This window comes from Streptopelia decaocto, assembly GCF_964273445.1.
Source record: "Streptopelia decaocto genome assembly, chromosome: 4".
NCBI classification, from domain to species: domain Eukaryota; kingdom Metazoa; phylum Chordata; class Aves; order Columbiformes; family Columbidae; genus Streptopelia; species Streptopelia decaocto.
This window is the reverse complement of record NC_138658.1, coordinates 4,754,633-4,770,107: the sequence shown is the minus strand read 5'-3', so window position 1 is coordinate 4,770,107 and position 15,475 is coordinate 4,754,633. Positions and strand designations below refer to the sequence as shown.

At 54.1% G+C, this 15,475-nt stretch overlaps 1 protein-coding gene across 2 annotated transcripts; it reads left to right on the top strand.

The window, feature by feature from the left end:
* Positions 1-1,042: 1,042 nt before the first annotated feature.
* LOC309438841 (uncharacterized protein C4orf54) lies at positions 1,043-14,926 on the top strand. 2 transcript variants are annotated; one of them, XR_014183882.1, is made up of 2 exons: positions 1,043-6,118; positions 11,139-14,926. XR_014183882.1 is itself a non-coding variant. In XM_082050758.1 (2 exons), exon 1 carries the CDS (start codon positions 1,601-1,603, stop codon positions 6,002-6,004), a length of 4,404 nt encoding a protein of 1,467 aa, XP_081906884.1. In that variant the 5' UTR covers positions 1,043-1,600; the 3' UTR covers positions 6,005-6,013; positions 11,139-14,926. The 2 variants fall into 2 exon arrangements, 1 of the variants encoding a protein (XP_081906884.1); XM_082050758.1 differs by having other exon boundaries at positions 1,043-6,013.
* The last annotated feature ends 549 nt before the right edge of the window (positions 14,927-15,475 follow it).

The following is a 15,475-nucleotide window of genomic DNA, read 5'->3' as shown; positions in this document are numbered from 1 at the left end:
TGGATTTCATGAGCAAAGATTTGATTTATTGTGTTATTAATGCAGGAAAACCAAATACTATAGAGGAGAGTATGTAATGAGAGACTTGACACCTGAGACCCTGGTTTGGTGGATCAGAGGGTGGGGGCAGTGAAAATGTGGGGTGGAGATCTTGTTTGGGAGGAAGTGTCTGGTAGAAGAGAAGCAGTGCAGAAGGCAGGGATGCTCCTGCTGCTGGCGCTCACAAGGTTATCCAAGTAAAATGAATGATCAGGGGTTAAAATCTGTCTCTGCATCCCAAGCGTCTGGAAAGGACTGTATTTGAGGATCTAATCTTGTCCCATTGCCAATTAAAACCAAGATCTCTCTTTCATAAGGCATTAAAAATATTGTCTTTTTCCAGTAATGGCCTGTTTTTGTTATGGATGCTTAGGACAGAGGGGCAAGTCTAAAATGTGTGTGACACAAAACTTGGTGAAGTTGTGTTTAGGGAATGCTGGTGCTATTTATCACAGCCCCAGGGAGGACTGCACAGTTGCTGCGTGTACAGGGAGAGTAGAAGCTACATTGAACTTGAGCTAAGGAATTATTAAGGCTGGGTAGGCCTGGTACTCCCGAGAGCTGGTACCTAGTTTCTCATTAAAAGCATGCTGGATGTAGGACAGCCCCAGCAGCTGCAAATTTAGGCTTTTACCTGCATTGTATACCTGACTGCTGCTCCTCAACATTGGTTGCTTCTCTCTGTTTCTCCTCCTTGGTGCCTAACAGCTCAACTTTTCCTCCCGTGGCTCTGGGGCAGTGTTTGGTGTGGCATCTTGGAGATTGCTCAGTAAAGCCCTTGGCCACCAAAGGTCAGGTGTGCCATAGAAATGCCTATTAATAGGTCTTAGGTGCTGGTTATGTTTAAAACGGTGTTTCCTGGAAAAAGGCAGCTTGGGTCTGCTGGCTGGTGTTTTGTGGGCTGTAGCAAAGGCATGGGGTGCCCCCCTGCACTGCACCTCTTGCGAGAGGGGACATGGGGCTGACGGGGGGTGGTTTAAGGAAGAAACAAGCTGCTTAGCCACTGCTGCGTGTAAGACAAGGGTGCATTTGGTGTAGGCAAGCCTGCATGTCAGCCTTGGGAGCTGCCTCTTCCAGACGGTGCCGCTGGCCGGCAGCGGCGTTTTTGCGGGCAGGGACGGCTCTCCCCTTCCAAGGGGCGGCCGGGCGCCTTTATTCCGGCAAACACAGACGTTTAAAATAGGATTTTGTTCAACCGGCCTAAGTGACGCCGTCTCTATGAATAGTTCGTGCCTGAGGCCGGCCAAGTGACGCCCTTCTCGGAAAAAGCCGGAGCGACCAGGGACCCTCTGCTGGGCGACTGGCCACCCCCCTCCTGGCGACCAAGCGGGCGTCCGCAGTCCCGGGGCCGGCTGCGGGGCGGGAGGAGCCGAGCCCAGCACGGCCCGACCCCTCCGCCCCCCGGCGGTGATGCCCGCTCGGGCCGGGCGGAGGAGGGGAGGGAAGGGGAGGGCAGGGGGTGGGCGGCCCGCTGCCCCCCCGTCCCCGCAGCGCTGCCCGGCCCGGCCGGCACGTGCCTGCCCGCCCCCTCGGGCCACTGCCGCGCCCCGACGGCTCCGGCATGGACGCGCCCGCTCAGCCGCCCGCCGGCCCCCGAACCGGCCCCGAGGGCGCGGCGGCGGAACCGGGCCCGAGCCCGGAGGCGGCCATCGAGGAGGAGAAAGCGGCGTACGTGGAGATCCGTGGCTCGCCGCAGGGGCCGGAGGAGAGCCGCCAGCCCTCCGAGCTGGCCCCGGCTAGCGGCGCGGAGCAAACGGCCGGTCCCGCACCGGAGAGTGGAGCCGGCGGGACCGGGGATGTTGGCGGCTCAGAGAGCGGCGGGCCGCCGGGCGGGACCGCGGGATCAGCATCCTCGGACGGCGGGCGGGATCGCCCGCCCTCCCCGGGCGCGGCGGCGGGATGCGGCGCTGGCTCTGGCCCCGGCTCCCGGGGGGCAGCGGGGAGCGGCGAGCCGCCGGAGGCGGGGGGCTGCCCGGAGTCCTCCTCCTCCTCCTGCCCTTCGCCGGTGAGCAAGGCGGGCGCCTTTCCCGCAATGGGCGACCCGGTGTCGACAGAGGGCAAAACTTCCTCATCCTCCTTCGGCTACGAAAGCGAGGAGGACGAGGACGCGAGGCGCAAGGCGGCCCCCCCCGGTGCCTCCACGGGCATCCTCCCCGGCGGCGGCCGCGACGAGGCGCACTATATCAGCACGCAGGAGATCCAGCTGAGCGAGGTGGACCACGACATGGACTTTGACGCCGGGCTGGCCGCCCGCTGGGACTTCGAGGATAACAACGTGATCTATTCCTTCGTGGACTACGCCTCTTTCGGAAGCGACGAGACCCCGGGGGACACGGCGACGGAGGAGGAGGAGGAGAATAGCTGCTACCTCAGCACGACCACCAGCGACCCGAACAACCAGACGGACAGCATCGACAACACCAGCAGCACCGAGATCGTCAGCGTTACCTCCGAACACGACACCCCCGGCGGGGACAAGCGCGCCAGCTCGGGAGAAAGCCGGTCCAAGCAGCCCGGCCGCCCCGGCGGGAGCCCGGCCGCCCAGCTTCTCCTATCAATCAAAGCCTCTTCCCGGGCTATAAATGAGTCTAGCAACGTGCGCGGAAAGCAAAACACTATTTACCCTGCCAAGCATGAAGGCGACATGAGCCTCCGTGCACCCGCGGCTCCTGAACGCAATGAGAGTTTAAAACCGGACGCGGTCCGCGACCACGCGAAAAAATTCATCGCGGTCCCCGCGCGGCTGCAGACCCGGTGCGGGGCCGCCCGGGCCGGGGAGCACTCGAGCGGCGCCTCCAGCGCCGTCAGCGAGCTGGACGATGCCGACAAAGAAGTGCGAAACCTGACGGCCAGGGCTTTCCGCAGCCTGGCGTACCCCTATTTCGACACACTGCACCCCGGCTCCCGCGCCTCCTCCGCCTCCCTGCCCGACAATGCCCTGGGCATCAACCGCTGGTCCACCTACCTGGACCTTAAGTGCGGCAGCCTGGGGCCGAGAGCAGAGCCCAGCCTGCTGCGCTCCGGCCGGTCGCAGAGCAAAGCCCTCGAGTTCGTGGTCAGCAAGCTCGACGGGGAGATCGCCCACATCGAGGCGCCGCGGCGGCTGCGGGCAGGCTCCCGGGTGGTGACGCTGCTGGACCTCGGCGATGCCCCCGAGGCCGGGCAGCCCCCCGAGGCGGGCGGCAAGGAGCCGCCGGCGGTGGAAGGCGCTGGAGGGAGGTCCAGCAAGATGTCCAAGTTCGCCTCCAGCCTCCTCAAAAATGTCATCTCCAAGAAGATGCAGCTGGAGCACGAGTTCAAGATGGAGCGGGGCGAGATCACCGACACCACCTTCACGGGGCTGAGCACCGGCCGGGAGCCGGAGCCCGCCGGCGGTGGCGGCCGGGAGCGGCTGCGGGAGGGCGGCGGTGTGCAGCGGCAGAGCTCCCGGCACTCGGAAGGCGGCTCGGACAGCACCGCGGCCACGGCGGAGGAGGCGGGCGAGGGTGGCCGGTCGCCGGCCTCCAAGGCGTCGACGCCCCGCGAAGGGAGCCGCAGCCTGGACCAAGCGCTGTCGGAGGAGATGTGCGAGGTGAAGCGCAGCGCCTCAGAGGCCATCAAGGCCACCTTCCTCCGCAGCCAGAACAGCGCCTTCAGGTCCTGGAAGGAGCGGGAGGCGGAGAGGAAGGAGGAGAGGGCGCCCATCGGCAAGCTGAAGCTCTCCCCCAGGCACGACTGGCGGGCCAACCTGGGGGAGATCTCTGCCGGCAAGTCCACCAAGATGTCCCGCCTGTTCGTCCCCGCCATCCAACACACTCCTCGGGAAAAGGAGCCCGGCAAGCAGGCGACGAAGTGCTCCGCCGCCGCCTCCTCGTCCTCGCCCCCCGCCGCCAAGCCCAAAGCCCCCGAGATCAAGATCAGCCTGGGCAGCCTGCAGCAGCCCCGGGACGCCGCCTTCAGCATCGCCCAGCTGCTGACACCGCAGATCGCGGGCCGGCCGCCCGAGGACACCAGGGGCCAGCAGCCCAAGCCGCTTAAAGCCGGCGACGGCCCCGACAAGGTCCCGCAGTTTCTGGTACGCGACGTGAGGGAGGGCAAGCACAGAGCCCAGGGGCCGCTCCACCAGGTGCGGGACGTGCGGAAGCTCATCAAAAGCTCCTACAGCTGCGACTCGGGAGATAACAGCAGCGACAAGGGCAGTGTCGCCTCCGACCAGGGCGGCCCCGAGCAGAAGCCCCGGCAGCAGCTCGTCATCGCCGGCGTTCCCAGGTCCCTCTCCCCCGTGGTCATCACCTGCCAGGCGGTCGGCCAAGCCAGCACCAAGCCCACCGAGGCGGGGCCCAAGGCGGCGGGCAGAGCACCGGCCTGCCCCCCGGAGGGCACCGTCCTGGTGCACCGCACCTCGGGGAGGCTGCCAGTGGCCACCATCGCCCCCAACAAGAGTGACCCGCGCCAGCCCGCCGTGCTGAAGATCGTCTCCAAATCCGCCGCGCCCTGGCGGCACCAGCCCCCGCCGCCGCCTGCCGAGAGGGGCCGGGGGCCCGAGGAGGACCCGCGGGAGGAGGGCAAGGCGGCGCCGGTGCAAAACGCGCTGGAGAAGCTGACGGCGGCGGTGCGGAGCATGGAGGAGCTGTACAGCTTCAACAAGCGCGAGTGGAAGCGCAAGAGCGACCCGCTGCCCATCACCGACAGCCACGTCCTCTCCCTCATCGCCAGCCAGGAGCGGGGCGTCGGGCCCCGGCCGACCCTGCCCGCCACCGCTCCACCCCCGCCGCCGCCTGCGGATAAGGCGGAGGAGCCGTCGGGCAAGGGGCCAAGCAACGAGAGGCTGCCCCGCCGCCCCTCGAACAACGCCGCCGATAAGGTCTCGGCCAAGGCGGCCGCCTTCGAGAGCCTAGCCCGGCAGCGGCAGCGCGGCCCGCCCCCCCGCACCGAGCCCGCCGCTGCCCCCCGCGCCCTCCTCACTCTCCGAGGAGCCGGAGGAGCCGGAGCTGGAGCCTCCGCGCCGGCCAAGGCCGCCTCCGAGGGCGGCCTGCGGGGCCAGGCGGCGCCGCGCTCCTCCCGGCTGCCTGCGGGTGGCAGCGATGCGGAGCGCGGCCCGGACTGCGGGAACTACCTGGCCCTGCCCCTGAAGGCGGCCGCCGAGCCCGGCTCTCCCCCCTCCCCGGTGCCGGTGTCGGGGGCGGCCGGCGGCGTCCGCCCCAGCCAGGTGTCGGCAGCGGCGGCGGCGGCGGCGCTGTGCAGCCTGCAGCCCTTCGGTACTTCCAAGCGTCCCGGCAGCCCCGGACCCCCGCCCGGACCCCAACCCGCCGAGGAGCCACCCGCCGCCGCCCCGCCGCCCACCGAGGGTCCGCCCGCCGCTCTGTACCGCCCGCCGCTGCCCTTCGCCGCCCTGCCCGGCACCGCGCCGCCGCTCTTCTGCTTCTCGCCCTCCGTGTCCGCCACGGCCACAGCGGCCGAGCCCTTCCCGCAGACGCAGCGCAAAGTGCTGCTGGACGTGAGCACCGGGCAGTACTACCTGGTGGACACGCCGGTGCAGCAGCCCCTTAAGCGGCGCCTCTTCGACCCTGAGACCGGACAGTACGTGGAGGTGCCGGTGCCCCAGCAGCAAGCCATCGCCTCCGTCCCGCTGCCTCTCTCGCCCCTGGCCCTCAACGCTGGAGCCTATGGCACCACATACATGCTCTATCCCGGCCTCCTGCCCGCTGCTGCCATGCTGCCTGCCGGTGCCCTGCCACGGCCGCTGTCCCACCCGGGGAGCGATGCCAGTGCCCCAGCTGAGCCCAGCAGCCCCGCAGCAGCAGAGGCGGCCTTCACCGAGAGCCCCTACTACGTGGCCACCGGCAAGGGCCCACCGCCACCGGGACGTGGGGCAGCCGAGGCAAAGCCGGTCATCAGCATCACGGCGCCAGCCACTGGCCCACGGATCGTCGCGCCGCCCTCCTTCGATGGCACCACCATGCGCTTCGTGGTAGAGCACCGGTGAAGAGCGTGGGTGAGTGAGTGCGGGCTGTTAGGCGTGCCGGTCGCCGGTGATGGTTAAGGGCCAACCAGGTTACCTGCCAATTTAGAGCTATGCCACAGCTTCTCCTTGAGGGGGGTAAGTAATGGGCTTGGGGCCACAGGTGGGCCCTTACCAGGACTTAAAATATAGGTGTAAGAAATGCAAACGTTACACAGACCCGTTGGTGCAGTTTGGTATCCCGTGGAGCAGGTAAATAACTTGGTTTTTTTACTAGGAGCTGGTTTCGGTAGAAGCACAACTTAGTTCCTTGTCGTGCAGCCTGTATTCTCACAGCCCTGTCTCACAGAATCACAGAATGTCAGGGGTTGGAAGGGCCCTGGAAAGCTCATCCAGTGCAATCCCCCCATGGAGCAGGAACACCCAGATGAGGTTACACAGGAAGGTGTCCAGGCGGGTTGGAATGTCTGCACAGAAGGAGACTCCACAACCCCCCTGGGCAGCCTGGGCCAGGCTCTGCCACCCTCACCATGAAGAAGTTTCCTCTCATATTTAAGTGGAACCTCCTGTGCTCCAGTTTGAACCCATTACCCCTTGTCCTACCGTTGGTTGTCACCGAGAAGAGCCTGGCTCCATCCTCCTGACACTCACCCTTTACATATTTATAAACATTAATGAGGTCACCCCTCAAGTCTCCTGCAAGCTAAAGAGCCCCAGCTCCCTCAGCCTTTTGAGTGCAGCCAGGAACCTCCTCTGGACACACCTTGCAAGCCATGAGCCAGTTTCTCCACCTTGGCAGCACATCCCCTCTTCCTCACCTCTCATCTCTTCCCTGCAAGGGGAGGTAAGCACCCATCTTTTTGCTCTGAGCCCCTGTTTCTCCTCATCCTTGGGAAGAGCACCCTTATTTTGGGTGCTTCTTGTTGGTGGGAGGAGGGAGCAGGTTGCCATCAGGTAGACCCCGGCGTGTTCCCCTGATGCCGTGGGGCTGTGAGCAGGGGCGCCGCAGCTGCCTGCGCCGCAGGAGGGTTGCGGTGCAGCCTGCGGGCACCGCTGCAAATCGCGATTTTGCACGGCTGCTCCGAGCTTGGCCCGCTGCAGTCTCGCCAGTGTCTGGTTACCCAGGGCTGGAGCCTGGGGCTGGCCTCCAAATTTGGGGATGTGCGTGTGGGGGCATTGAGTGCTTGGTCTGGAGCAAGGAGGAGGGCATGGTGCAGGGTGCATGGCACCCATCAAAACCAGGGTGCAGAATGTCTTGCGAAAAGTAACCAAGGAACAATGATATTTCATTTAAAAATACCTGAAATTAAGAAAGCATCTTCAGGATCAGTGTTGCGGCTCCTTTTGCCTCTTGCATTAAAACACGTCTCCTCTTTATCGAGTGCAGTAATGCATAGAGCTACTAAGATCTTTCATGGCTTACCAAAGGCTCATGGAGTTTGTTCTTGGTGTGTGTCAGGAGGTGAAGAGGAACAGCAGTGACAGTTGGAGGTCTGGGTTTGTCACCAGTTCGCGCTGAGTTTAGTTCCATTGTGTGCTCGAGGGTAAATATTTTCTTCCAGCGTTTGGGTTGTCTTTCTTTGCTCCTGCAGTTTTTCCAATTTGCATCATCTATGAGCCATAGTAGATTATTTATTCATTGAAACCTTACTGAAATGATTTATGCACTCACTTCTTCTCTGTTTGTAAATATTTTCTCTTGAAAGTGCTATTCTTTTACCACGGATATAAATGAAGTTGTTTTCATTGCCCCTTATGGGGTCACTCAGGACACGCAAAGTACCAATTAAGTTGAGCTCTGCTATGCTACTCAAGTTGATTTTGTCAGTAAAGTCTTCAAAACAGAGGACTAAATGGAACAGAATCTAGATAACATGGCAAAAGCAGTTTGATTTTTCCGTTTGCTCTCAAGGCTGGATTCAGACTGCTAGTACAAGGAAATCAGTCCTTTGTGAGATTCAGTTAGGCACTTACCCTTTTAAAAAAGGAGATTTCTATCTTACAGCAACTATTTAAACAAAAAGACCTAGTTTCTCAATCTTATTGCACTCTTTAAAAGTTAAAACCATCATATTTCCCGGTGTGATTTGCCCCTCGTTTCCCAGGGGTTCATCCTGCCGTGGCGCACACCCAGCTCTCCTGCAGTGCTGGTGTCGCTCTGGGGCTGGTGACGCTCTGGGCAAATCGCTCTTTCTTATCGGTGACATTAATAACTGCATTGATGCTCTGCTTCTTTTTGCGTTATGTCAGAGCTCTACTGTTGCTTGCAGGTGTGAAAGCTCCCCCAAAATATCAGTGATACAGAAACTTTTATACTCGCTACAGAAGGTCATCCAGCAGTTTGAAGACTTTAATCTTTTACCATTCTTGATGCCAAGATGCGCGTTGTCTGATATGGACAGGGGTGCCCCCTCCCTGCCGCCTCAGACCTGCTGCGGTGGGTCCTGCAGTATATGATGGATGCGGTGCAGGGGTTTATTTCTCGAGCTGTTCTGAAAGTCAGTGAAATGAATCATTTTAACTGTGTGCTGCAGGATGCATGTAGCTTCTTAGCGGACTTGGGTTGTTTGTATAGTTCACAGTGGAAAATAAGGTGTATGCCAGAGGTGAATCACATCTGCAGCCGCCTTAGAATCATAGTCACTTTGGTTGGAAGAGACCCTCGGGATCATCGAGTCCAACCACAACCCAACCGAACTCCAGCACTAAATCATGTGCCTAAGAACCTCGTCTAAACGCCTTTTAAGCCCCTCCAGGGATGGTGACTCCACCACTGCCCTGGGCAGCCTGTTCCAATGCCCAACAACCCTTTAGGTGAAGACTTTTTCCCTAATATCCAATTTAAACCTCCCCTGGTGCAACTTGAGGCCATTTCCTCTTGTCCCATCACTTGTTACCTGGGAGCAGAGCCCAACCCCTCCATGCTCCAACCTCCTTTCAGGCAGTTCAGACAGCGATCAGGTCTCCCCTCAGCTCCTGTTCTCAGGCTGAACAGCCCCAGCTCCCTCAGCCGCTCCTCATCACACTTGTGCTCCAGCCCCTCACCAGCTCCGTTCCCTCCTCTGCACTCTCTCCAGCACCTCAATGTCCTTCTTGTGATGAGGGGCCCAAAACATCCTCTTATCCTGTTCTGTCTGTGTACCTACTTAGCATTTTCATTCCTGTACATAACTTTCATGTCCCCGTGGATAATTTTTTCTCTTCTTCTTTTGTTATCTGCTTTTTTTGTGTGTGTTTTCTCTTCTTTTCCTATATCTCTTATATCTTTCTTTTCCTAATTAAATGTGCATCTACTTGGGATAGCTTTTTATCCCCTAAGTAGGACTGGAATATAATTTCATACACATCGGAGGGTGAACTACTGGTCATTTTCCATTCCAGTTGCTTTCAGATCGGGTTTTTTTGTGATTGCAGCAATGCTATACAGATCCTAAAATGGATTTTAAAATGGCAAGATCTCATCACATGAGCACGAGTTTTGAATAAAATACTGTCCTTTTCAGGTCCCATTTTCTCACTTGCCAAAATAAACTGAGTGAATGCTATTTCTTTCCACTCCTGTACTTCTTTACATACTGCACATAGGCCCCCACTTCTCTCCCAGCGCTTCTTTTTGTGGCTGGTGCTCTCTTCTGCATAGTCAATGAGATAAAATGGATAAATGAGATAAAATGGACCGTATCAATTTGGGTTCTGGCAAAATCCAAGGTGTGATTTCTTAGCAATCCTTAAATTTTTGATACGCAGCAAATATTAGAGAATGAGAGATACCACAAGGTCGCTTTTCTCCCTCCTCTTCTTCACTCACAGGAGCTTTTAGCAACGCAGTTCTTGCCTGCTGCTCTTCTTCCTTCATATGGAAAGAAAAAATGATGCTAATTTTCATTTTTAGTAAACTTGCTAATCTGCCCGCATGCAAACTTGGGCAGTGCCAGCCTGTAATGAGCGAAATGACTGAAAATGTTGGGGTTTTTAAACTTTTGTATCTATTTCCACGTTATACTCTGGGGAGACTGAGGGGTGACCTCATTACTGTTTACAGATATATAAAGGGTGAGTGTCAGGAGGATGGAGCCAGGCTCTTCTCGGTGACAGCCAATGGTAGGACAAGGGGTAATGGGTTCAAACTGGAGCACAGGAGGTTCCACTTAAATATGAGAAGAAACTTCTTCATGGTGAGGGTGGCAGAGCCTGGCCCAGGCTGCCCAGGGGGTTGTGGAGTCTCCTTCTCTGCAGACATTCCAACCCGCCTGGACACCTTCCTGTGTAACCTCATCTGGGTGTTCCTGCTCCATGGGGGGATTGCACTGGATGAGCTTTCCAGGTCCCTTCCAACCCCTGACATTCTGTGATTCTGTGATTTCTGCCTTGTGTTAGGTAAAGAAATTAAAAATAACATGTAGCAAAGTCGAAAGTAACCGTAATACATTGCACTGCCAGTCCTAGAAGGATATTTTTCCTTGCTCTGTTCAAATGTGTGCCTAAATGCCACCTTATAGCTACAGGAATATGTGGGCCATTTATTTTTAAGTAGGCTGATTCAAATATGAGCAATTCTGTCACTAAAGTATGCAAAAATACTTACTGGTTGTGTTTCTTCCTACCTGTTCAAATCCATAGCTACTTAGGAAACGTTTATAGTGCTTAACCTTATACCAGTGAAAGTTAAGTGTGAGTTTAATTACTGTTCTTGCTGAGGATGCTTTGCTGGGCCAGTGTTTAACCCCACAAATCCTGGAGCACGTGGTTACGGGTTGTTTTCCTTACATATGCCTTGGTAAGTGAAGTGCTCAGGTCTTTCACTTCTGCATGGATCGCTTAAATCCCGGATGGATCGCTTAAATCCCAGATGGATCGCTTTGCCCTCTTTCTACCTGTGTGCGTGGGGTTCCCCAGGACCAGTTTGGGGTTGTAAGGCACCGCACATTTCGCACCTTAAGCAGCAAGGATCGATTCTGTTCAAAACACAAGGCTGCCCAACCACTGACTCGGTTTTAGAAGTCCGGTGCTATTGTTTCATTCTTGGCAGTAGCTTAGGAAATTAATAGCAAGAATAGAGTTATAATGAAGGAGATACTACACGTTTCCCTGCACTAATAAAGATTGCTCCCTAAGTATCCACTTTGTATTAATGATGCTTTTCTGTCTGTTTTCACAGGGGTACGGAAGAAGAATCGCACTCCTTTAATCTGAAATACACTCGGTAACTCTAAACATTCATCCTAAAAACTGCTTCTGCAGCTTTTTTTTTCATTTCTTTTTGCTTCATCCTACAAAACAAGCGTGTAAGTTTCTCGTTTTCTCCTGCACACCCCCCGGTTTCGGAGCACGCACACACCTCCCCGTGCCAGCCGCGCTCAATCACTGCTCGATTTTCTGCCAAGCTGGTTTTGTATTGAAGCTTTGGGTGATGGTGGCTGCGGTCTGTAAAATCGCAGGGAAGGAGGCTCTTCCCCATCGGTTTCGGTGCCAATTTTGCAGTCAGATGTCTATTTTGTACGAGATCTGTCGCGCCAGGGTTATCTCCGGTGTTTAATTCTTGGCGTGGTTCAAAACGGATCGTGTACATGTCGGGAAGCGCATTCGATCGCTTTCGTTTTCCGTTTGCTTCTCTGGACTGTGTTGAACATCACAAGTTGCCTTAACTATGGCCGTGTTTAAATACCGAAAGGCCAGAAATTGAATGTAATATTTCAAGATCCTGGTTCTAAAGGAGAGGACGGCGTTTATTTTTCTTTGAGATGGCAGACTGTTCTTCCTTAAATTGCAAACATTGCTCAAAACATACTCTTAGTGATTCCCATGTGAGAGGAGTTTTTCCATGTTACAGCCCCAATTATATGTAGTAATTTCTATGGTCTGTTGTTTGGCAGGTTTATCTGAGGGCAACATCTGTATTTTCTAAGAAAATATTTCTCTTTTGAACAAGAAAATATAATATTATTCAAAATGCCATGATATATACATCCAACTCTACTTAAACTGATTATTTTGTTGCCAGCAACTGGTTCGTCTCAGCAAAATAAAATTGTTATAATGGCAGTAAAACTAAACTACAATAGTGTATTCCCTGCCCAAAACTTCAGCTCAGTGTGGCACTTTGGGCAGCTAATAAATGTAAGATCAAGCCTAAATTATTTAGCATAAAACTTTAAATGCAAAACCCCAAAGTCTGTACTTAACCATTTGCTTGCAAGCAGGATTTTCCTCTGTCTGTTCTCAAGGTTTCCAGCTGCTAAGGAAGTTTCAGGGTTTTCTATTCATAAAGAAAGCCCCAGGTCTTCATTTCCATTAGTAACTCCCAAGATAAAGAAACCTCAGCTGCAACTGTCTTGAACCATACATGTGAGACTGTATTTCAATGCAATTTATGTGTTTACAGGCACAAATTGACATTGTCCTCAGGATGAAATGCGCTGCAGGTGTACAGATAGCGAGTGATTTGTGTCTTCTCATTTATCTTCATCATTGTGGAAAAACAATGGAAAAATACTATTCTAACCCTTTTAAAAGAGCTCAGCTCACCCAGCTAGAGCGTATAACATGTAAAATTAATGCTCTTCGGTTGCACAGTCTACACTTACAAGCTTTATGTTCTTACCAGGCTGAATGCCTCTTAAAGAAAACTAATGCTTCTTCACCATTTTCATGATTGATGAGCCTGTAGACATCACGACTAGAGGATCAGCGTTAAACAAGACGCTATTTCGGACTGCAGGACAGTGCAGGTACCGGAGTAGCTCATCCCTGTGACATACGCATGTATGGTACACACAATATAACACTAGCATCCACGTTTAACAATGTTCCTGTTCTACCTTCTCCTATATCGGTGCTCGGAGCGCAGTTTCACGTTGCAGTTTACAAGATATAGGTTTGCACACACAAACTCAGGGTTTACAGTTTCACCCGCTGTACTTGAAAGGGAAAAAAAAAATGCATAGGAAACAAGTGCCCAATGTTTCAACATTTATTTGTTGGAGGAAAAAATTGCAGGGTTTTTATTTAAACTGCCTGTGGAGATGAAAGCAACGAAACGAGGCAATACCAACAGCTCTTTATTTGCTCAGGGGAGATTTCTTCAGTGGAATGTGTCCCTTCTCATGTCAAACAGTGGTTGCTTCATTTTGTGTATTACTAACGAGCCCCCGTGTTCGCATCAAGGGGTCGGTTTCAGAGCTTCACTTCACGGACCCAGCCCAGCAAAGCCCTTGTGTGCATCTCTAACTGCAAATACCGGAGGAAGTGCAGTTTCTTTTGGTTTGTTTGGGGTTTTTCTCTTTTTTCTCCTTTTTGTCTCACCTGCCTTCCTTCCCGCCTGCCTTCCCGCCTGCCTTCCTGCCTGCCTTCCCTTCCTCCTTCCCTCCCTTCCCCCTTCCCTCCCTTCCCCCTTCCCTCCCTTCCCTCCCTCCCTCCCTCCTTCCCTCCCTTCCCTTCCCTTCCCTTCCCTTCCCTTCCCTTCCCTTCCCTTCCCTTCCCTTCCCTTCCCTTCCCTTCCCTTCCCTTCCCTTCCCTTCCCTTCCCTTCCCTTCCCTTCCCTTCCCTTCCCTTCCCTTCCCTTCCCTTCCCTTCCCTTCCCTTCCCTTCCCTTCCCTTCCCTTCCCTTCCCTTCCCTTCCCTTCCCTTTTTCATTTTATTTCTTCCTTCCTTCTTCCTTTTCTCTTTTTCTTTTTTTTTCTTCTTTTTTTTTTCTTCTCTTCTTTCACCCATCAACACAAGGTTTTGCTGAACTTGGCCCAGAGCGCTGCCTGCCTTGCAGACATGAGTCCCGAGTTCTTCACTTTATATATATATATACACACATATATATATATATACATAACGCAGAGCTCAGGGCTCAAGCCTAGCCGGACCCAGCAGACAGCGCCACAAAAGGTCTCCAGAACAAAACCCCAGTTCTATGGTGCTCCTCCATGTACACCCAGCGGTGAATTTCTCCAGCTGATGGGGTGATGTGTAACCACGTATCTTGGATCAGAGTCGAGCCCTCCGTGTCGGGGTGCTCAAGCTGCTAGTATTATATGTTTCGCTATAGGGCACAAGCCTCTACGCAGCACTCGAGTTCCCTCCCAGCCCTGCCATCGGGTTTTGGGGTCTGCAGCAGCCAGCCCATGCATTTGAGGTCAGGATGCACTTAGGAGTGTGAGCGGGACTGGAGTGATGCACAAATGTCGTCCTGGGCTTTCGCAGCAGGGTCGGTTTCGCTTAGTTCAATTTAATCCTTGGTTGATTCGCTTGATGAATGATTTAAAATGTATTTATGGGTTGTGTGGTGGTTTGTTGTTTCTTTTTTTCTTGTCTGCATTCAAAGCTGCCTTTACTCTCTAGTGTTGATGGCCAAAGTGTCATTCCTTATGCTTATAAACTACAATTAACTTGTGGCTACCTGAACACATACACTACTTTGAAAAGGCTTGTGTTTTTTTCGCCCCTTTTTCTGGTTGTTTTTTTTCTTTTTCTCCCTTTTTTTAAAGGGATGGCTTATCAGTGTCAAGATATTTAAAACTGCAGATGTGAAGTAAGAATAACGATTGTTAAGAGGATGTGGGTGGTGTGTCTGATGAGAGAGCGGTGGGCTATGAGGCAAAAGGGAAAATGTGGCGATGACTGTGGCGGGGTGGGGGGAAACTAATTAAAAAGACATATAACTGGAGAAAAATGAACTCTTGGAGCTGCTCTCAATGTAGCCGACGCTGTGGCGAGCGCGGAGCCGAGGTCCCAGGTGACATGGAAGGGCAGCACTGGAATTGCACTAGCAGCGTGTTGCACGTCGGCAACGCTCCGGCGCGTCACGGCCACACGGAACGGACTGTCTGACACCGCTGAGTGCCAAAGGTCGTAGCTGAATAAGTTACCATTTGTATTACGTTGAGTTTTCTTCGTTTTGTTGGCGTTTTTTTTTTTTTTGAATGTTATGATAAATAAAATATGTATTTTTCAGTAAAAGACACGCCGCAAGTTACGCCTGCAGTTCCCTGCTTGTCGTGTGTTTACGAGCTTCCCTTCGCTGTTGTGCAGAACAAGTGGTGACGTTACTTGGTTCAATGTGTTAAGCTAACAGAAGAAAAGAAATCACCAGAGATCAGATCCAAAGCCCCGCAGGGTCTCCCCAAGTTTGTCCCAGTGTTTATGTCTCTTTCTGACCTGATCTCACTGTTTATTCCGCCCTCTTAGGACAAAGGGAATTCGGGGGCATCGCTTTGTTTGACTCTCTTTCATTAGTATTTTTTTTAAATGAAAAAAGGACTCCTCAGTTTCAGTGGACTGACTTTGCTATATGGGTTTGGGTATCTAAAGAACTGCGTCTTTATCTGTTGCAATGTGTTCAGAGAGAGCAATCGATGGGGTGAATAACTTCTTTTCTGCTCATTCTCTATGTTATTTTCATTGTCTAATATTTTGATACAGCCAAAAAGAGGATTACTTCATTAGTGGTTAGCGGTATTTCTTGAGTTATTGCTAAGAAAAACCTTTTGCTGCCTTCATGTGTTCCTT

Excerpts from the sequence above, each read along its gene's own strand:
- LOC309438841 (XM_082050758.1), top strand. The coding sequence starts at position 1,601 with ATGGACGCGCCCGCTCAGCCGCCCGCCGGCCCCCGAACCGGCCCCGAG.